General features: G+C 35.7%; 3 protein-coding genes across 6 annotated transcripts; 1 reads left to right on the top strand and 2 right to left on the bottom strand.

Annotated features, from left to right (window-relative positions):
- On the bottom strand, nt 1,119-5,271 carry LOC18789823. Of its 3 annotated transcripts, none has more exons than XM_020557561.1 (9): nt 4,902-5,271; nt 4,235-4,349; nt 3,927-4,004; nt 3,667-3,793; nt 3,050-3,163; nt 2,330-2,528; nt 2,169-2,214; nt 1,969-2,044; nt 1,119-1,750 (listed from the first exon to the last, which is right to left on the bottom strand). In XM_020557561.1, the coding sequence occupies exons 3-9, from the start codon at nt 3,981-3,983 to the stop codon at nt 1,494-1,496; spliced, it is 876 nt and encodes a 291-aa protein (XP_020413150.1). In that variant the 5' UTR covers nt 3,984-4,004; nt 4,235-4,349; nt 4,902-5,271; the 3' UTR covers nt 1,119-1,493. The 3 variants fall into 3 exon arrangements, with proteins under 3 accessions (XP_020413150.1, XP_020413147.1, XP_020413156.1); XM_020557558.1 differs by having other exon boundaries at nt 4,235-4,384; XM_020557567.1 differs by lacking the exons at nt 4,235-4,349; nt 4,902-5,271 and having other exon boundaries at nt 3,725-3,793.
- On the top strand, nt 8,737-10,634 carry LOC18789745 (dnaJ homolog subfamily A member 2). Its single transcript, XM_007222051.2, has 3 exons — nt 8,737-8,880; nt 9,223-9,713; nt 9,923-10,634. Exons 1-3 carry the CDS (start codon nt 8,737-8,739, stop codon nt 10,368-10,370), a joined length of 1,083 nt encoding a protein of 360 aa, XP_007222113.1. The 3' UTR covers nt 10,371-10,634.
- Nucleotides 10,479-19,700, bottom strand: LOC18788627 (aldehyde dehydrogenase family 3 member H1). 2 transcript variants are annotated; one of them, XM_020564767.1, is made up of 10 exons: nt 19,271-19,700; nt 14,057-14,125; nt 13,803-13,899; nt 13,482-13,688; nt 12,646-12,761; nt 12,417-12,521; nt 12,165-12,337; nt 11,962-12,052; nt 11,389-11,538; nt 10,479-11,063 (listed from the first exon to the last, which is right to left on the bottom strand). In XM_020564767.1, exons 1-10 carry the CDS (start codon nt 19,496-19,498, stop codon nt 10,824-10,826), a joined length of 1,476 nt encoding a protein of 491 aa, XP_020420356.1. In that variant the 5' UTR covers nt 19,499-19,700; the 3' UTR covers nt 10,479-10,823. The 2 variants fall into 2 exon arrangements, with proteins under 2 accessions (XP_020420356.1, XP_007222253.1); XM_007222191.2 differs by lacking the exon at nt 19,271-19,700 and adding an exon at nt 16,170-16,801.

Genomic DNA, 20,625 nt, shown 5'->3' on the forward strand with positions numbered 1-20,625 from the left:
TTTTTTATTTTTATTTATTTTTAACATGCAAAATGACCATTTTGCCCTCATATTTAACGGCAAATTGGATGAAATGTACGGATTTAGACAGCAGGGGGAAATTAGCAAAAAAAAGAAGTTCATATCCTTAATTTTCTATAAAAATAAAATATAAAAAAGGATAGGGGTAAATCGAAAGTTAGGTACAAGTTTAGGGGGCAAATCACCAGTTAACCCTTTTATATATATATATATATATATTACTATTTATACAGGGGATATCAGGGAGAGGGAAATCGAACTTAGAACCTTGGTTGCAGGGGTAAATGCACTTAGGCCATCTCCAACCCAAGGACCTAAACCCAAAATATCCCAAATTATTGCCCAAAACCTCTCCCAACCCAAGAAAGTGAAGGGGCTAAAATTTGGGAAAACCCAAATTTGGACCCAAATATCAGTCCAAGTATTGTCGGGACCCAAAACTATTCAGTGGAGCCCACTAACAAAAAGGCATAGTCCATGTGCATCATAAAAATAGTGGGACCCGTACTGGGCCCAACGCTGGTGGCTTCCTTTGCTGGCTCATCCCACGTGTCTACTCCTGGTCAATTGGTCGTTGCAATTCAAATGTCTTTTGTTTTGTTTTGTTTTTTTAAAATCATGCAAGTAACTTCAAAAAGGAGTCTGTTTACTTTTTAAATCATGCAATTCAATTGGGCATTGCAATTCAATCCTCCTTTAGTTTTTTTCTTTTTTTTTATATGTTGTGTGTTTACTTTTGAAATAAAATTAAATTTATGGAATTTCAATTTTTTTTAATTCAAATTGTTCAAAAAATTAAATTATGACTTTATTTAAAAAGATAAATGAGAAAAGCTTTTTATAAAAAAAAAAATTAATAAAATTGGACTTAAACTATTTTTAAACAATTTAATTAAGTTGCGGACTTAAAATTTGAGTCCAAAGGGTTGGGAGAAAAAACAATTTGAGTCCAAACAAAATCCAAATAGTCACTTTTTGAAGGGAGGAAATTTGAATTTAACCCCTCTTGAGTTGGAAAAGGCCTTAAACACTTTAACTACAAACTCTTGCTTTTATCTATATTGGAACAAGGAGAGGTGGTGCAAAGTCAACACGTCATCATGGAAAGTCAGATTCTTGGTCAAACCTAATATGTGCATTGAATTCTCATTTTCTTTACATTTTCCCTTGGGCAATCCAATTGAAGAGTAAATGTATCAAATGAGATCACTAGAGCCATTGTTCATAACTTTGCAACCACACCCTAATATGTACAAAATTCAACATAGATAGCACTGTCCCATGAAACACCTTAAAAAAAAAAAGCAGCCGCTGGATTCCGTCACCTTCTTTAGGAAGTTGAGGCCTTAGTATCACAATAAAAGTCATAACAACTTCAGAAAAAATCCAGCCATCAACCTTGCCAGCTGCCGGATCCCTAGTATATCATCCATAGAGGACAATGAAGCCTTGTTTTTCAACTGCTTGTATGATCATGTTTCAGATAGCAGTTGTTCCAATTCCTGATCAAAGTTCTCGTCATCACTCAGCAGCTGCAGCTGCAGCTGCAGCTGCTGTGGTTCTAGTTGCTGCTCTCCTTCAGGGAGCTTCTGATTTGCTCCTGTTTGTTGATAAAACACTTCTCTTTGAGCATCCCACTGCCCTACCATCTTCTCCACTGCATCTCCAACCAGTTCCTTATCTTCTGATATGTGCTTTATATCTTGAACATCCACGACCTTGCTGGCCTCTTTAACAAGAATTCAATTTGAAAGAGGGAAAATAAAGAAATGATTAGAGAGTTGAAAACTAAAAACTATCCAAAAAAAAACAAGCGGGAAACTAGCATTCGATAATTATTTGAGATAAAGGCTGCTGAAATCATATTACAGGCAGCAATAGTGAAACAAATGGAGTGGGGAGGCTTGAGAAAATTATTTAATAACTGTGAATTAGGGGGAAATGCACCATTAATTGCTATTTTCTTGGCCTCTGCATAATCTGTTGACATTTTCTTGAGCATATTCAGGTCAACTTCCATTCCCTGGTATATGTGAGAACAAGAATGGATATTACTATATTAGACACCTAAAGCTAACTTGAAAATATATAAACATTCTATCAACAAGCAAACAACGGGACAAAATTCGAGGACTACTTTAACTTACCAAATCCATGTGGAGAAAGTCCTCAATCTTAGTATTAGCAAATAACCTAATTAGTCAAAAGGAAATCAAAATTCAGTAAGAAAGTTTAGAGAGATTTACAAATATCACAAAACCTCTATGTTAAAGCAACAGTTGGAGAGAAAACGTATGTTTGTACATACTCCTTGTATGCAACTTGAACTCGAGCATTCTGTAACTGTGTCAGTTGGTCTACCGTCTCTGTAAAAGAGCCTTCATTTGTGTCTACAGACCCAAACAGGAAAACATTCTTTTCTAGCATCCTTTTCACCAAAGCAGATACCACTCTTATATCATGTTCCTTTGCATTAATAACCAGCTTTCGAAGTTTCTTCAGTTCTTCTGTCAATTGGAGAATAGAAATGCACTGAGCATGAAAAACAAAGAAATATGGTACCAGGAGAGCAGCCATCATAAAAGCTTATACCTTCAATAACTATAAGTTTTTAGCCTTATTTGAGAAAAATATAAATATCAAGTGCCAAATAGGAACTCCATATCAGCATCTTGTTTGGGCTCAACACTTGATATTTGATTTGATAAAGCTTGTGTTCAGAAATTGATAAGAAGTTCACATTTTATGTTTCCCTCAGAGAATACACACAGATATCCATGTAATACACAAAGACACTCAGACTAATATTAGTTAAGGAGTAATACACAAAGACACCCCGAGTGTACATCATCTATTGTCAGTACAAGGCATAAGGACACATGCTCGCACAAATAATGCATATCTTATCTCTGTTTCCACGTATTGACTTAATGCTGTGTAGTGCCATTTCATTGAAATAAACCAGACTCAAGGTAAAGTTAATTTTAAAATCAAGCTCAATTGTTCAAAGTAAAATCTACATACATACCAAGAGATAGATAAATCTTAAAAGGAGGTTTGAATGGTTGAGTCTCATAGAGACAGAAGAGGCAATAGAGCCCACCCAGTCTGTGTGATAAAGTAGCTGTACCGATTATGTATCCTGCACATAAGCATATGAAAGTTAGTCTCAAGCACTGAGCAATAAAAAAAAAGTAATGGAAACCCCCATCTTGAATGTTTGATGATATTAAGCATGACATACGACGAATCAGGTAGTTGTTAAGACTTTTCCAAAAACCAAGTGGAAGAGATAGGTAAGTGACCCAATGTAGTGCACTGAAAACATCACCATTACTTAAGATAAGAACTTTTACATTGGAAAACAAAAATGAAAAACCAACTACTTAATAGTTTTCTTTCACAAGTTAAATGTCTCATTTGGTCACCCTAGGTTGCCAACTCCAAGCTTAAGTATTTCTTCAATTTTGAGGCTCCAGATTTATTTACAGTTTACACACGCCATGATTAACAGCACAGCCCTAGTCACCAGAACAACTATTAACCGAAGTGAAAATCTTGCATTGGCAGCATCCCAGCAGCAAAACTAAAGTACTTGCCTAGTTTAATCAACTAGTAACCCGAGTCAAACGTGCAAGAGCCTACCAATTGAATGGGCATATAATGACTGCATAAAGAAGGCCAAGTTGGTAGAAGGACGTGCCTCGTAAATGTAAGAGAACTTTTTGGAAAGCCATATTCTCTTCATGTCGGCCAAACTCGTTGATTCACCCTGTCAATACCCGAAATCCACATGCGTCAAGAAACATCAAAGACCAAAACCCAAAAATAACCTCCATGTAACCATTTGCAGATAACCCACAAAGAAGATGGTAACAGGAAAATAAAAACAAACCCAATTCTACCTCAGCAAATGCATCTATCAGCTCATCAATGTCACGCTTAAACGGAGTGAGATCCATTGGGACTTAATTTCTCTGTCACTACGAAGCAGAAGAAAATTGCATTAAAATGGGTAATAAAAGCACACAATTTTCAGTACCTAAAACCCAAAATCATTCAGGTTTTCTCTTGATAACGGAGAAAACGTGAAGATTTAACAAAGATCACTCTTTTTGTCCAATGTCCATACTTTTTTCTCAGCAAACAATCAAAAACAAATATATTCATGATAATTGAAGCGAATAAGCAAAGATACAAACACTATATATACCAGTGGGTCAGTGTTTCCAGTCTGTTCAGCGTTTGATGATGGACCCAGGATATGAAAATGGGATGGCTGAACTTTTAAAGCCAATTTTCCTCGGTCAGAATTTTGCCAGAGTCCCCTTCATTTTACGACATTACCCACAGTTTACACAACCTGTTAATCACTTGTATTATTTAAGCTAACAACAAGAGGAAAACCAAATGGCTGAAATCTGAAATAAAACAACGAGTCCAATTCAAAAATCAATTAAAACCCTATAAATGCTATGTTTAAAAGCCTAAATTGAAATTAACCCCTAACAAAAGGTTCAAATGGACACTTAGGGGGAGTTAGGTAACAACAACCGCAAACGATACATAGACATGCCCTCTGAATTTAGAACTAAAATTTGCTAAAACAATGTTGAAGCAATCGTTTAATATGCGAATCTAAAACTGATCCAACCCAAAACTGGAAAAACAACGAGATGCCAAAATCAAACCAAATTCGAAATCATGAAAAATTTATGGGTAACCCTAAATCAAGCTCACCCACATCCTTAATAGAAGACCCAAGTCAGATAAAACCAAAGCTACCCGCATCTTTCATCATAAAATCAAACAAAATAAAAATTGAGAAGAAGAGAAACAGCTCAATCAGCAATGGAGAATGAGAAAGAGAGTAGCTTTACCTCCTCAGCTGGTTTCGAGTGAGACAAAGTGACGGAGAAGAGTGCACAAAATTGGAACTGAAGAATTAAGTTGAGATGCTTGCAACTGCGACGAGAATACGAATAGGATGAATGGGCCCAACTTAGTATTCTCATTCTCTCCTAGAACCCTTGTGCCAAGCCATTAGCACACGATAAGTCAAAGTTGCCCCAGGGGGCGATTTGGTTGTTTGGGCTTGGGTGGCTGCGGTGGTGGTTGGATTACAGGGAGGTGATGGCTGGCCGGGGTTGGGAGGAGAAGGGGAGAGAGAGGCTTTATTTTTCAAAATGTTGTATATTTATATTTGTATTGTTTACTTTTAGAAGGAATGAATTTTTTAATAATTAGTAGACCGAATTGCCCTTCTACAAATAACAGAAGTTAAGAAAATTAACAAAAATTGAAGATTGACTTTGAATTGCTTCAAATCGAAATCACAAGGTCAAAAATGACCATGTTGAAACCACAAATTCCTTAGAACAAGTCCACTGGGCAAGGAGGGGCCCTAGGCCCGAGATACAACTTCAGCACGCACAAAGCAGTCCGAGCAAGACGTTAGGGCCACCAATTTGGACAAGCTCAAAGGCAAATTCAGCCCGTGCTATTGCCTAAGTTTGTTGACATCGTGTTGACGCCAGCCTGGCATCAGTGTGCTTTTCAAATTTGTTTTCAACTGCTACAAGACACGTAGCAGCACCTAGGGCATCCGATCAAATTTTCCATTGCAATCCAACGACTGTCATTTTTTATGTAATAAAAATTGCAAAATAAATCTATAAAAAATACCAAAAAATTCTGAATTTTTTTCTATAAAGTTTAAATAATAAAATTAATTTTTAACGTTTAAGTATAAAAAATAGAAAATAAATTAAAGTGAATAATAATTGCCATTGCCTTTGCCTAAGAGCAACTCCAGCGTGCTCGGGCAAATGGGGAGTTAGGCCCAAAACGGCCTTCCAGCGGACAAATGCTGCACGGGCTGTGGGTGAGCTCCACAAGCCTGGGCTGGCCCTCATGCAAAACCAACCCTCAGTCTAGTCTGGATTTGCTGACATCAGTAACCAAAAAATAATTTTTAAAAATCTAAAAAAATTTAAAAAACATACTAGAATTTTCAGAATTTTTTTTAAATAAATACTTAGTCATATTTTTCACTTCCCACACCAAAACTCTATACAAATTACTCTCCTCATATCTCATGTGAATAGTAGTTGTCATGGCAATAGATGGAAACACACTTGGATTTTTGCAAGGGCAGTCACTATTCACATGAATAGTAGCTGCACTAGCCCCCCTTGCCATGACAAAGGGCAAATGGGTGAAGTTGCTCTAAAAATGGAAACAAAATTGCGAGAGTTACCACTATTCATATGAATAGTGACAGTTCTTATCTTGCCCTTGCCTACAGGGGATGGAAGTGCTCTTAATGTTAAAAGTGATAACTCATACCAAAAGTTACTTTTTTTGCCTATTATTTATTTTGTATATGAAAATATATTATTAGAATAGCTTTTTGAGTCTCTCTCTTTAGACTCCACGTATTTATCTGCATTTTGCCTCATCTCAACCGTTAAAATAATCTAACGGCTTAAACATAACATGTAAATTAGTATACAATTTAATTTTTATTATCCTTTATTTTTTCAAACTAACAGTATCCTTGTCGTTATCTCTGTCTCTCTCCCCATTCCCCTCGCCTGCCTCTCCTCGATTCCCTCTCTCCCATTTCCCACTTCACAACAATCTCTACGACTCAACTTCAAAACCTAAATCAAAATCCCAATAATATCTGAAATTTGATGAATCTTTTTTAACTTGGAATTTTATACAACAATTTCAAAATTTAATTCGTGGGCACTGTTATTGACGAAGACTTCGACTCGGCGTCGGCCTTTATTTTCGCTTTCTGTAACTCAAGTTCTACCACATAATCAGACTCATTGCTACGCAGAATTAGGCTGCGTAGGAAGCCAAGAACTCGGAGTCATGGCGAGGAGAGCTCGGAGGGCCAAGCCAAAGTCGAGCTCAGGTTGTGGATTCGGTTCTGGAGGAGGCATGCTAATGAAGAAGAGTTAAGCTTCATCATTGAAACTGTATGAAAATAAGAAATTAAATCTATGGTGTTGACTAGTCGAGATTGTGGGAACTTGGAAGCGAGAATTGAGATACTGCAGAGAACTGAGGAGTGGGAAGAGAGCAAGAAGGGAAGGCACTTTGAGAAAACGGTAACAGTAACAGTAACGTCAACTTACCCCAAAAAAACCTAAATTTTATGTTAGAATTGACGTGTCGTGTTTTAAGTCGTTGAATTGTTGTAATGATCGAGACGAGACGAAATACGGATAAATGCATGGAGTCAAAATGCAGAGAGTCGGATCCAGCTTTCAATTGTATCCCATGATTTCTAATAGCTTTCAAACACAACCCATTAGTAAGCTAATATAACTATTCGTTTGGGTTTATTTCACACTACGTTCATCTATTTATTTAGTCATACTTAAATAATTAAACAATTTTCGGTATGAGTAAAATTTTGCAGTACTGATCTTTTTAGTGAGAAACTAAAAGATAAATAGTGATTCTGATCATAAAATATACTATGAAGTGAATGCGGGTGCAAGATGGATTGGAAAATTCGATTTTGGTTGATCCTGATATGAAAATTTTTAATTTTCGCAAGTCCAAATCAATTATGACATCTAAAAGTTATGAAATTCGAACATTTCGAGAAAGAGTTGAATTGGAATTGAAATGCATCTCAAGATTCCGAAAAATTCCAAATTTTGAAATATATTGGGATTTCAAGCTTAAACTACGTACAATTACTAATTTCATGTTAGACTAAATATAATTTAATGACCAAATAGACAAGTTATTCGATAAATGATAACAACATCCAAGCACTAGAATATAATAGATTTCAAGGGTTCGATATGAATTTTAAATATTGTGTCAATTTTAACTATTTAAATAGTTGGGCATTTTTAAATTTTTTGAATTGAAATTGAAATTCCCTAAATCCAATCTGATCCGTCCAAAAATCAGCCCTAAACAAATAATTAACGTCCTATTAACTTATTATTTGATAAGCATTTTGAGCGGTAACTAACCTTGGTTTTAAACATCTGCAGAAGTTTGACAACAACAAAAAACACCTGTAGAGATGTATCATGTATTGGGACACAATTACAAGACCGTTTCTTAAATATATGTTTGTCCCTTTCAATTAAAAAACAAAATTCTGTTTGTTCCTATCTTATGTTCACTCATTCATTGATAAAGGTTGACTAGAATATTGTTTTGAAGACGCACATTCACAACACATTACAACCATCTCCAACCTTGAAGACCATATACAACATCGAAAATAAGAACAGATTTCTTGCATTTATCTGTCCTATTAGAAAAATTCTTCTCCGCAACCGATTTGTGCAACTGGTATCTCACAATAAGTATTTACGTGACTAGCACGTGAGAAATGAGACGTGATTTTTATCTTCAATAAGTAGTTAGGTGATTAGCACGTGAGAAGTACGAGGTACGTGAGAGACATGAGGGACCGGTTTTATATATATAACAGTTGTAGATTATTTTGTCCTGTCGATTAGCTGATTGTGCTAATTATCAAAGAAGGGCCTTATAAAACGCTGCTAATTTCATCATATTTGGTAAAACACGCATTCTTGTGGATAGAGCCATTCTTTTAACTTCTCTCTTTCTTTCTTCCTTCTTCTTCTTCTTCTTCTTCATCATCATCATCATCTTCCTCTTCTTCTTCTCTTCTTCCAATCTGTGGATGGTGCGTGGATTTTACCCATGCGCCCTCTTCGCAACCTCTATAGAGCAGCATATAGATCCATTGTCAAAAAATTGCGCCACGACAAGAAGAAATCGTCTCCAGATCGGGAAGCCAAAGTAGACCAAATTGGAACCTCTATAACCAGCGATGTAATCTTTGAGGTAAACATTTGTGTCATCATTCTAATATTGTCAATTAATTGGATTCGTACATTCAAATAAGAACACATTTCCGATGAATATATTGCATGAATTAACTGACTAATAACGTAACATGAGAAACAACATTTCTATTATATAAAACTTTCTAACCACATGCATTTGAATTCCTTAGAAACCTTGATAATTTATATGCGTATTCATCTCTGTCTCATTATTTATAAATAAGCAATAAGTTTCCATCCATGTGCCAATTTACCTAGTTGCATGCATGCATGGAGATTGATTAATTTGTGTCCTCAATTCATAATATTGTGTCCTTATATATAAATATATTATATACAGGAAGTCGGTGATGATACACCAAAAGCAGAAAAGAAAACCATGCATGGATTTCATAGCTTTAGATGCATTAGCCTGCAAAGAATGCGACGCGACCATGATACTCCAAGCCCTAAAGCTAAAGGTCACTTCAAGCAATCAAGCTTGGATAATTTCTTTAACATGCATTGTCATTTCTCAAAAAGCTCTAGCCGAAGGAGTCACACCCCCTCATCCTCTCTCAAGAAAACTAAGAGCCGGAAAAGCTGGCCGGATTCCATACCCTCCCCGTCAACCCCCAAGGCCGCCACGTGTACTAAAAGCGCCGACTCCACGCCGGCCCATCCCTCCCTCTCCAAATGTGAAAGCCGGAAGACCCCCATCATGTTTTCCAACTCGTCTGGGATGTTGAAACCCCAAGCCGTTGAGAAGCAGCTTGAGTGCACCTTAGAGGAGTTGTGTTTTGGATGCCAGAAGAAGATGAAGGTCACAAGGGCTATCGTCAAAGACACCGGGTTGGTTACCTTGCACTTGACATAGAATAAAACTAGGGCTTATCTGCATTGTTGACTACATCTCTCTCACGAATATATGAGACTTCACATCTCTCGTAGAGTGTGAGACCTATTATTTTTACAAAAATGTAATCAGCAATATGATTAGTAAATGTAGGGGATACCCTAATATCTTTCATAATATTGTTGTAATGTATTCTTTATGGCAGGCAAATGGTTGAAGAAGAGGAAGTGGTAACAATAAATGTGAAGCCAGGATGGAAAAAAGGAACAAAGATTACATTTGAAGGATTGGGAAATGAGATACCAGGGGCCTACCCAGCAGACATAGTTTTTGTGATTGCTGAGAAAAGACACCCTTTGTTTAGAAGAGATGGGGATGATTTGGAGTTGGCTCTAGAGATCCCATTGGTAAAGGCTCTCACTGGCTGCATCATCTCAATCCCTTTGCTGGGTGGAGACCAAATGAAATTGACCATTGATGACATCATATATCCTGGCTATGAGAAGGTCATATCGGAGCAAGGCATGGCAATCTCAAAAGATGAAGGAAAGAGGGCAAATTTGAAGCTCACTTTTCTGGTTGACTTTCCTATTTTCCTAACAGATGAGCAAAGATCAGATATTCTCAATATTTTAGAGGATTCTTATTATTGACTGGTCATCAGTGATTTTGGTTCTTTTTTTACTGCATGTTTTCGGTAAAGATTGATTTTATTCTCATGGCACAGATAGAAACCCAATACTTCAACTGTACAAGATAGGTAGAAAGCTCAACAGATAGATCGACTGGCTCTTGTATTTTTTCCATGGCTAACCAAACCTTGTGTCTATGAATTTAAGAGGTTTAGCTTTAGAATTGAATTCAATGGATGCCAAAATGGAACCCACGTTTAAGCCTCTAAGCAAAAAAAAAAAAAACACACATACAATTTATAAACCTATAGATATTTACCTACAACTTTTACACTTTCCATTTCCCCTTTCCCTTCTCATAAATAATCAAACCTTGTTCAAATTGTAATCATATTGCCACAGCCGGATCGTAATGTCCTTTATAAATATGAAGAAAGAAGAATCGCATGCAGCACAGCCGGATCGTAGTGTCTGCTAAGCCTTGGACCATCCAAACAGAGCCCGGATTATGCTTAATATGCCACCGCCGATCAGAGCCTTAAGAAGTCTTAGCTTCCCCTTTGTGTATGGTGGGTACCTCACAGAAGCATCACCAGCGAAACCTCGATAAACAACTGCCTTCTTATGGCTAAACGCATCAAAGGAGAATTTTCCATGGTATGCACCCATTCCACTTTCCCCAACTCCTCCAAATGGCAAGGATGGAACAGCAAGCTGTACCGATTGAGAATTCATATTATACCAATTAGATTCTCAACTTAAATCACAATAAAGAAATAAATTAGCTAGTGTGTATATAATAAATTTATATGTGAGAAATGGAGATGCCATGATACATGCAGTAATGCCTGTATAAATAACTATGATATCAGTAAACAAAGAAAAGGAAAAGAACGAGGCAAGACTAGGAATGCATAACTACTAAAATCTCATGTTTCAGTATTCATATAACCACAATAACATCTATATGGCCCTATTTGGCATGCATGCATGGATGAACATGTGGCTTGTCTCAATAAGTTGGTGGGAGAATTATTACATGTATGGTAGTGTCATTGACAACCAAACCCCCGGCGGAGACAGTCCTTACAAAGTGCTCCTTCAGCTTCTTATTGTTTGTAAACAAATATGCAGCAAGGGGCTTTGTTCCTGAGTTTATCAAGTCAAAACTTTCTTCCACTCTGTCGACCTGTTACGAACAACAGAGAAGATATTTTGACTTTGATCTCTAGTTTTCAATAAATATAAAGACAGAGAAATCCAATCAAAAAGTTCCCACTAATAAAATACTGTAACAACATCTTTCTCAGTGCCATTAGTCCGGCAAAAAGATTCCTAAAACAGATTGACGCCTTCTAAGGTAGCTGCTTTTGTGGCACACGATGAAGATACCATACTTCATTTCCCTTTGAAATTATCCCCAAAGAGCACCATGCTTGGTTTTCTGTTACTAATATACAATTCAAGGAAGCTGATTCTGTAGTTTTTGTTCAGTGTGTAGAAAAGTTGCCCAATAGATATTTAAATCAATTAAGAAAGGCTATCTCACATTTTATTGCAAAATGTTTTTGTTGGGAAAAAAAATCACAGAAACAGAATTTTCGGTTCCTACCGTGAGAATGGGAAGCAAAGGACCAAATATTTCCTCATTCATGATCAAAGAGTCCCGTGAGACATCGAGCAAGATGGTGGGAGCTATCCTCCTGCAATAAACACAACAAAAAGGGAGCATCAATCACATGCAAGATACATTATTGTGCCTAATATTTCAGATAAAGATCTAAGAAGAGAAAAATCAGAGAAAGAAAAACCTACAAGTTGGTTTTGTCCCTTTCACCTCCCAGGACGATCTTACCAGAAACCTTATCCTCATCCAAGAGCTTTATCAAGCGAGCAAAGTGATTTGAATTCACAATACGAGACAAATCTTTTGATTCTAATGGATTTTTTCCATAAAAATTCTCTAATTCACATTTCAAAGAATCCACCTGAGAACAAGAGAAATTAATGAAGATGACAAGAGCAGACAAACAAATTCAGATCTTCAATGTATGAGGGTAACCTTACCAGCTTAGGAGCAAAATCTTTTGTTGTTACAATGTAATCGGGGGAGATGCAAGCCTGTCCATTATTACACCCCCACTTTCCTACAATTATTCGCCTAGTTGCAACCTAGGAAAAACAAAATACAGAAGCTGAAATTACAGCACCATTTGTAGCAGCAAGTAAAATAAATATATATATATATATAAATAAAAAAGCCACTGATAGTGTGCAAGAAAGAGAAATTCCATACTTGTAAGTTGATACCAGAATCAACAACAACAGGAGATTTTCCTCCGAGCTCCAGAAGAACAGGTGTAAGGTGCTTTGCAGCACTAGTCATCACTATACGTCCCACTCTTCCATTGCCTACAATCAAATATATTTGTTTTCCAATAAATATTTTATTTGAAGTACAAACAATGATACTGTGCAATTTCAGTGCCTAAAAGTCAACTTCAGATTTAAGACTGCAATCATCCCTCACAATTTCTTCTCTAGAGAAACACAGTGGAGACGTCATTCTAGCAATTGAAGAGCAAATAATAGTTTATCTATGAAGGTTTAGGCATAACCAAACAAAATTCAGACATCTGTTACTAAAAATAATAATAATAAATGAAATAAAATAAAAAGAGTACAAAAGCTCTAAATCTATTTGACACCATATCGTCCTTTGGCAAACCACAAAAAAGGGCCACTTTTAATTATAAATTATCTAAGGTTTTGTTATGCTAACTCTTCGAACTGAAAAAGGTAAAAGCTCAACCTCAGATGAAGAGCAGAGCACCAAAGCAGCCCCCTCTTAATAGATTATGCAAGGACCTTACGGTCCCCTGTTAAAGCCATTTGCTATAGCTGCAATACAGATACCTCTGAACTTGAGCTAAAAATTCACTCTCTCTTGCTTCACATCCAAAGAGAATTTTTTTTTTTTTCATCTTTACAAAATATTAATATATCTATATCTATATCTATATCATATGCAAGGAGAGCTAAAACAGTGATAGTCATTTATGCAAAGTTCAGCTCATCAAAATCTTCAAGTGTGCAATATCAGACTGGAAAGAGACGAAAATGAATACAAACCTGTGTAACATATTTTGTCCCACTTTTGCTCTAACAGTGCAGATGTTTCAGCAACTGCCCCCTCAACAACTCTTATAGAAGAGCTATCCATATATTCACCTACTAGTTTTGCAAGCAATGACGATGTAGCTGGAGCAAGTTCTGATGGTTTAAGGACCACAGCATTACCAGCCGCTATGGCACCGACAACTGGATCAAGGGACAGCACTGGAAAACAGATATTACACAATTATTTTTGTATGAAGACAGAATTAGGACTGAAGAGTAAGATTTGTGAGCTCAGTGCTTAAATATAAAAACACATGTCTGATATTAACGTACAGAAAGGATAATTCCATGCTGAAATTATTAGTATAACACCAAGAGGTTCAGACACTATTTCGGCTGACGAAGGGAAAGTGGTTAGTGAAGTTTTAGCCTGCAGTTAAAGGGAATATTATTCATTAAAATTAATAATAACAAAAAATGAAAAAGGAATGCAAATGTTGAATCAAACTTTAAAAAAATTGCCTGCAGAGACAAACAATATGCTAGTCAAAAGTTTGCATTAAATAGAGTTTCTGACAAAAACATACCTTTTCTGGCTTCATCCAATTTCTCAGCTCTTTGAGTGCCAACTTACATGAGTTCTTTAACATAGATATCTACATGGAAAACCATATAAATCAATATTGGGGGTCAATAACAAATAAAACATCCATGTAGAGTTTTCATACAGAAGAACTTATTAGACAAGGCCCTATACAAGTTTGGATGACTGTACTGGATAGATAAATAGTATCTTCAACAATTTTACATTAGTAAAGACAAAAAATTGCGTCCACAACCACAAATAGTTGCTGGAAAAGGATGCTCTCCATTTGTTTATCAAATGGGGAGTGACAATTTTTCAATCCAAACCGTCCAAAGGATTTGCAGATTTAAAAGTATGCAGTCTACTATATACTCAAAACACCACGCCATATTTGTTTCTCTCGTATTTATTTACCTATAAATTTCTCAATAGTGACTAACATTTTCTCATGAATAAAAAAAATCAAAGTTGACTCCCAAATTTAACTTAAAACCCAAACTTCAGCAGATATCCCAAGTTGTTCATGGCAGTTTCATTCTTTACTTTTTGATAACACGTAGCATTTTCCAATTAAAAGAAAAATAAATGATTTTGCTTATCTCAGATGGATCCTACATTTCATGACATACTATATTTATGACACCAAAACAGACTTGAAAAGTACCCCTCAACTCACAAGAGTTATTACTGAACACAATAATAAACCCCTCACCCCTTGCCTTCAATTGGATGCATGATGCATCTTATGGAAAATGGAGACATCATTTTCGCTATGCAATAAATTTGAAGTTCAGAGCTCTTCACATCTGTCACAACTCACAACTACATCCAAGTTAAGTAGCATCTTTCTGAGAATTTTCTTGGGTATACCTATGTACTCAGTACATAGACATTATGGGCTTTAAAAGCATTGATTGATTGAGTATCCACCCATCCAACGGTGGATACTGCCTATGTACTTAGAGCATCCGCAATGAGCTCTCTAAACCACCTCCTTTAGACAAATTATAGGAAGAAATTTAGTTCTTGGTCTGTGAAGATACGTTGTTAGGTGCTCCATTTTATTTTCCCATTGAGGCCGAACCTCCAACCATGCTCCTTATCCACCTCCTAAAATAGGGAGACCTCTAGGAGCTCCTAAATCTCAGGAGAGAGAAAGGACTCTTGGTGGCTCCCTATAATTTAATGATGATTTGTTTTATTAATATTTTAACCTTTTAATTAATGCTTTTAATTTTTTATTTTTTATTTTTTATTTTTATAGAGATGGATCATTTATATTGAATTAAAAATTAATTTAGTATTTATGACTACCTATGGGAGTATGAGATTAGAGTTCAAATTTTATAAAGAGCTCCTAAAATAGCTTTTGTGGGTTTTTAGCTAAATTTTAACTAAAAAATGGGAGCATGCTTGTAGATTAAGATCTTAGACTAACCATCTAAAAACAGCAGAGTTAACCTAATGACTCCCGATCATTAATTACTCCTATGGCGCATGAACCTTATGCGCCATAGGAGAAAGAAAATTAGAAGTGAAACCAACAAAACAAAAGCAAATATGAGTAAAGTTTTCAAACCAAGTATGTTGGTAACGCTTCACTACCGCAGACCCCGCACAATACATACATTAAAGGAAAAAACAAAACAGGGTGACAGAAACACGTTCTCACCAACACAGGTGACAATGACTCCCCACCAAGACAGGTGACAATTACTACAGTTTTTGGAAATTATGACTCGGATTGTTCAGAGTCCATGTAAGGGAAAGTGCAAAATGGCCACCACCATTATATAATTCCCTAACAGACCAATTAAATTGGAGTGAGAAATCAATGCTTAATAAAGTGTCGTGATGAACTAAATGCTAGAATGTGTTCATCCAAACAATTCACCAACCAACAAAAAAACAAAAACTTTTAAATAAAAAAAATAGAAGAAGAAGAAGAAGAAATTAAGAACCCATGATTCTTCTACAAATTCTAATCGCAACCCATTTCATGATTCAGCATATAGAAATAGATTTTTCATATGTGCCAAAACAGAACACCATGTGTATGATAAAAGAGCAAGAGCAAGAGCATTGAAGAGGAATTGAGCAAGAAATTGGAGGACCTCGTAGACTTGGGACTCGAGCTCGGGCTTGGAGAGGTCAGAGCGAAGAGCGTCGACGATCGCCGGCTCGTTGCTGGTGGTGAGCTTGAGGAGGCTCTTGAGCTGCGACTCTCTCCATTGATAGCTCCGAGTCTTGGCAGAGGCGAAGGTGGCTCTCAGCTCCTTCGCAAGCGCCGACGCTGCTTCTTCGTCGAAAACAGGCTTCGCCGTCTGCTTCTCCTCCTCAAACTCCATTGAAAGTCTTCAAGTCCCCGAGCACACAATAAGAGCAAAAACCCAGAACGATTGATGCAGTAGAAGAAGAAGGTATGGGACTATAAATATATGCGAAAGCAGGGGAAGGGTCAAAGGTGGCCACGCGAACTCGTACTGAGTTGGATCGTTGGACTCGGAGTCGGAGGTGTTTGCGTGTGGGTGATGAGAGAAAGTGTGAAGATCTTTATCTGAGTTATGGAGAAAGAGAACAAAAATTTGATGATGGAGGAGATGTCATGTCGTACACGGAGAGGGGGAGAGAGAGAGACTTTTGGGAGTCGGAGAGGATTAATACTCTCTCCAGCTACTTCGGGAATTTATATATTTCCCAAAATATTATGTGTGCTAATTTGTTTTAATTTACAAGTGTGATTATTTGGTTGGAAGAAATTAATAAGTAATATTAATATTATATATATATATATATAGTTATAAACTTTACACCGACAGTGCAAGAAATTGAATGCAAAACGGATTTTGTCCCAAAAAAAATCACTGGAAACCAAATACTGACAGGGTTAAATTTGGCCACAAAAAAAAAAGTGACAGTGTAAAAACTTTAATGCAATACTGAACCTTGAAAAGGAGGGTCACATACTATTTTTCTTGTTTTTAAAAAATAACAAATCTACCAACCAAAAGAAACTTTAACAAAAATAATAAAAAATAGTTAAGGCATATGTTCAATTTTCAACACCAAGCAGTCTTGGTTTTTTTTTTTTATATATAAATACAAATGATAGTCTAAATTATCAAGGAAAGAGGTTTCTCACACACATTACTAAGATGTCATGAGATTGAAACTATTGGTCTACAAGTCAAGTCAACATCATTTTCTATCGATCTATATATCTTTGTGTGATATCTTTGAGAAGGTATGTCGAATCAATTAAAAAAAACCTAGATCAAGAGCTAGTTGGTAAAATAGGAGTATCCTTGCTAAATTTATATGAATTAGAAAATTAGTGCTCTTTTAATTATATTGATGTGATTTTCCTGAAGTTCCTCTTAAAAGGCAATCTAAGAATAAAATGGTATATTATATGGTGATATAAACTATTGTTATTTTTATCTATAGAATAAGGGACTTCGACTCTTCTAACATCAAAAAGAGAAATACCACTAAATAAATACATATACGTAAATACAAATCAAATGCATATATGTGTTTATATACTGTGTATAAACTGCCTCACCTAAGTTTTTTCCATTACTAATATAAATAACCACCATACTAGTACAAGAAAGTTTGGTGAAACTTTCTGTACTACTACTCTACTACACCTCTCTCTCGTGACAGTATTAATATCACTGGAATGAGTACAAAGTTCACGACTATTATAGTGAATAATCAACATGATTGTCATGCCTATACGATTGGAAGGACTTTTGTCACAACAGAAATAAAAGAATGGGAGGCGTAGATATGAAAAGCAAACTTAAAAGTAAGTGAATGTATAAACCCTCTTGACCAGGGGAAAATGAAATTTGAATTCAGGAGCGAAAGCGGGTATACCATTTTGATTAACTGACATAACTCACATTTGCACCATATTCCAAAATAAGAGAACAAAATCGTGACAAAAATGTATTCACATTTCAAGTCTTATTTTTGAACGGAAAGAGCAAGAAAATAAGAGAATTTCACTAATAAATTGATTTTAGTATTATCTATTTCAATTCACCGGCGGGCCCCTTGTGTATGCGGTCTATTTGAGTTGAGGTACGTATATTCAACCACTTTATGAGGAAAAATAAGTAATATTGCCAAACAAAAATCAACATCAGAATACATACCCCAAAACTATATTTATCACAAACTTAATTCAAAGGGATAAATGCATTATGTTCCACAAAAGGGGACTAATTCTCTCCCAATGGCACACATCATGATTTAAAAAATAAAAAATAAAGACTCAACAACCCATTACGGAAGTTGCTCACCTCACTTATCTCCAATATTTTTAATATTATTATTACTGTTTTTATTTTTATTTTTTGTTGGATATTTATATTATTATTATTATATTAAACCTAATAGCATTTTTGGGATTTAAAAATTTTAAAAAGAAGGGCCCTTCGGTCATTTGGTTTTTCTTTTTTGGTTTGATTCAGAAATTGAAAAACCAACCCTGGTGACTCGGTGAATTGGAATTTTTTCCTTCTGGCTTGGTCAATTGATTAAATTATATATATATATTATATTGCGCTGCGAAATTATGAGATGTGAGATCAGGCGAAGAAGCAGTTCATAAATATTTCCGTTAAGGTCGGAACTGAACTGAAGCACATACGTAATAAGCACAAGCAACCAACTCACAACAGTTATATAACACAACATACCTTTACTATGCTGACATACCAAAATCTTAAAAGCAGACAATCAATAAATATGGTTTTGCAAAATATATTAATTTTGATTTTATAGTTTTATTCTCACTAATGTGTAGTTGAAATTTCATTAAAACATGTCGAACGCAAAATTACACTATAATTTTTTCATGTAGTAGTCTTGATTAGGGTTTGTAAAAACGTACTATCTTTGTTTCACACAAATTTTTATGCAATACAAGACTCACTCCTAGTCGGAGCACAAAATCCATACCCCGTCAAGCCATGTCAAGCTAAGGACACAAGGCTAAAATAGTTAATTTTTTTTCTTCTTCATATTTTAAAATCAACTAACATTATTTACTGTATTGGGTTGGGATGGTAACCGAACCAACCCCGGTCCAGCCCAGCCTAATCTTCAAATTCACAAAATCAAAAACCCAAAAACCAAAAAGATAAAGATAAATTTAAAATTAATAATTAAAAAAACAGAGAGATTGAGAGAGAATTAGAACCTCTTGAACGTAGGCTTCAAATTCAGGTTTGGAGAGGTCAGAGCGAAGGGCATCAACAATTTCTTGTTCGTGGTTTGCTGCCACTTTCAAAATGTTCTTCAACTGCGACTCTCTCCACTCGTAGCTTCTGGTCTTCCCAGAACCATAGCTGCCTCTCAGCTCCTCTACCATGGTCAACGCATCTTTTGAGTCAAAGTGCACCTTCTGCTCCTCCACCGTCGACGCCATGAATATCAATCAAATGCTCTCTGTCGTATTACAAATAAGAGATAGCTAGCTTTGGTGCCAAAGATATTTCTTATATGAGAGAGAGAGAGAGAGAGAGAGAGAGAGCATATAATGGGGGCCTTAATTTGTAATTATACGCTTGGATTTTATCTGCTAAAGTCGGAATAGAGGTTATGTCTTTGTTTGCATCTCCTGCGTTTGGCTGAAAATTGCTTGTCGAATATATTTTAGGTAGATGTCGTTTGTCCCAACTCTCTCAAGTGGGAGTATTGCACGCGTCGGAGTAAATGGGGTCTCTCAGCCAAGTAATATTGTGTTTTTCTTCTGCTTTTCCTTACGAAATTACAAATTCTTTTGGGATAAATATCACGAGGTGATTTGAGAACGTGATATATAAATATAGTAAGCATAGTATAAGATGATATAGGAATATGATATACAAATGTGATGTAGCTGTCCACTACCACATTTGTATTGACAGCTTTTAATTGATGTGGTTGTCTACTTCATCTTAATTGAGTAAATTCAAAAACTGATATGTCGAAACAAGAGGAGGAATATATGCTACTTGGCTACAAGGTCATATGTAAAATGCGGATGGAAAACTAATTCAAAATAAAGATTTATAAAAATTGAGGTGTTATAAAAAAAAAATTTCGAAGTTTTAAACACAAAAATTAAGTGGTATTAGTACTATTTAAGTGTGTGTTTTCCTTCCAAAACGTTGAAATTGAAAATAATTATTAGTTGGTTGACCCAACTCCTGTAACGTCTGCCCCTTGATTAAGATCCAGATTGGTGAAATGCATTTTGTATTAGGTTAACGACTTGGTTCATTCATTCATGTTTCTATCACTTAGAATTCAAATTTGAATAAACAATCAAGAAATATGAATATAGAACTTTCAAAAGTACTCATATTTGGGTCATGGGCAAAGCAATCAGCTAAGATAAAATACATTTATTTAAGACTTTTGTTAGGGCAAAAGTATATATTTTATTCAGTCGTGTTTTTTTTCAATTATTCACGAGCGCATAATTGCACGTACACTATTAATGTAAATGAATCTCTCAATACATTACCCGACGTAGCAATCACTACCTCCTACTTGAATCACAACATTATT

The sequence above is a fragment of the Prunus persica genome, chromosome G1 (assembly GCF_000346465.2).
Source record: "Prunus persica cultivar Lovell chromosome G1, Prunus_persica_NCBIv2, whole genome shotgun sequence".
Taxonomy (NCBI): Eukaryota; Viridiplantae; Streptophyta; class Magnoliopsida; order Rosales; family Rosaceae; genus Prunus; species Prunus persica.

Bases quoted from the DNA above. Each gene is read 5' to 3' on its own strand.
- LOC18789823 (XM_020557561.1), bottom strand. From the start codon at position 3,983: ATGGATCTCACTCCGTTTAAGCGTGACATTGATGAGCTGATAGATGCA. The intron at 2,215-2,329 runs GTATGTACAAAC...TTGACTAATTAG, and splicing joins GTTCAAGTTGCATACAAGGA to GTTATTTGCTAATACTAAGA. The intron at 2,045-2,168 runs GTAAGTTAAAGT...CACATATACCAG, and splicing joins ACTTTCTCCACATGGATTTG to GGAATGGAAGTTGACCTGAA.
- LOC18789745 (XM_007222051.2), top strand. From the start codon at position 8,737: ATGCGCCCTCTTCGCAACCTCTATAGAGCAGCATATAGATCCATTGTC. The intron at 8,881-9,222 runs GTAAACATTTGT...TATTATATACAG, and splicing joins CCAGCGATGTAATCTTTGAG to GAAGTCGGTGATGATACACC. The intron at 9,714-9,922 runs GTTGGTTACCTT...TCTTTATGGCAG, and splicing joins GCTATCGTCAAAGACACCGG to GCAAATGGTTGAAGAAGAGG.
- LOC18788627 (XM_007222191.2), bottom strand. From the start codon at position 16,403: ATGGAGTTTGAGGAGGAGAAGCAGACGGCGAAGCCTGTTTTCGACGAA. The intron at 13,689-13,802 runs GTACGTTAATAT...TCTGTTTTCCAG, and splicing joins AGCATGGAATTATCCTTTCT to TGCTGTCCCTTGATCCAGTT. The intron at 12,522-12,645 runs GTATGGAATTTC...TGTTTTTCCTAG, and splicing joins ATTCTGGTATCAACTTACAA to GTTGCAACTAGGCGAATAAT.